Below are 1,087 nucleotides of genomic sequence, written 5' to 3' on the forward strand. Positions count from 1 at the left end.
TCAACGTAAAATTTCGCGTTGACGGTCTGGCCAGGAGGTACAAATTCACATTGCACTATCCCCTTTGTATAAAAAAAAACAATGAGCATTGACTTCACGCGGGACTTGCTCATGCGAGCCTTCTTCGGGCGCGGCGACGACGACGTGTGCCATTCCGCAATCTGCCTCTTTGACTCCGGATCATATTGAAAGACCCACGTCTCATCCCTTGTGATAACGTTACTTAGGAAATCGGGATCATCTGCGCAGAGGTGTTGGAGTTCTGCACACACTTCCACCCGATGTTGCTTCTGGAGATCTGTCAAAACTCTGGGCACAAGTTTTGCGCAAATCTTCCGCATGGCCAAGTCTTCCGATACAATCTCGTGCACAACCGTTTTCGGCAAGTTCAGTAATTCAGACATTAAGCGAACACTCATTCGATGGTCTGAAAACAGTAGTTGGCGCACACGAGTCACATTGTCGTCCGTTCGCGATGTTGACGGGCGTCCTGCGCGGGCCTCGTCTGCGACTTCCTCCCGACCATCTCGAAACATCTTGTGCCATCTGTTCGACTGTGATTTGGAAAGGCAATCATCTCCGAAGGCTTCCTGAAGCATTTCAAATGTTTCCAGCGGCGTCTTCTTAAGCTTCACACAAAACTGTATCGCATAGCGTTGCTTTAACGTTTTCTCCATGGTACCTTCGATGCGACCACTACGCAGAAGTTCTCGGAACAAGCCGTCCTATTCCTCCAAGCGCATGAAGGCAATTGAGCGACATACCACTAGAAAGCTACGGGTTTCCCCCACCCTCTCCAACCGGTCCGACCGCTCAGGGACGTATACTCGCGTCACAAAAAAATGCGACGCATTACTTTCCGGACAAACCATGTATTATTTCTTCTTTTTAGGATTAACAGCCTGTACGCTCTTGTGGAACAGACTGTAGGAGGTGGTCTATAAAATTGTTATTTATAAAAAAGAAATTAATTTTTTTCGATTAGGTAATTATGCCGCGTATGTTCACGGCTTATATTGTTGTGCGCCGTTTTGCACACGAGACCTGACCGGCGGCTATTATATTTTTTTGAGTATAAGGTCACAAC

General features: G+C 47.3%; 1 protein-coding gene across 1 annotated transcript; it reads right to left on the minus strand.

The window, feature by feature from the left end:
• Positions 1–223: 223 nt before the first annotated feature.
• LOC106751352 (putative uncharacterized protein FLJ37770) lies at positions 224–677 on the minus strand (the record flags this gene model as incomplete). Its single annotated transcript, XM_014632231.1, has 2 exons — positions 524–677; positions 224–427 (listed from the first exon to the last, which is right to left on the minus strand). Coding segments are annotated over exons 1-2 (358 nt in total), but the record flags the coding sequence as incomplete, so codon positions are not given.
• Between the last annotated feature and the right edge of the window lie 410 nt (positions 678–1,087).

This window comes from Dinoponera quadriceps, unplaced genomic scaffold, assembly GCF_001313825.1.
Source record: "Dinoponera quadriceps isolate SergipeBrazil2010 unplaced genomic scaffold, ASM131382v1 scaffold11999, whole genome shotgun sequence".
Classification (NCBI taxonomy): Eukaryota; Metazoa; Arthropoda; class Insecta; order Hymenoptera; family Formicidae; genus Dinoponera; species Dinoponera quadriceps.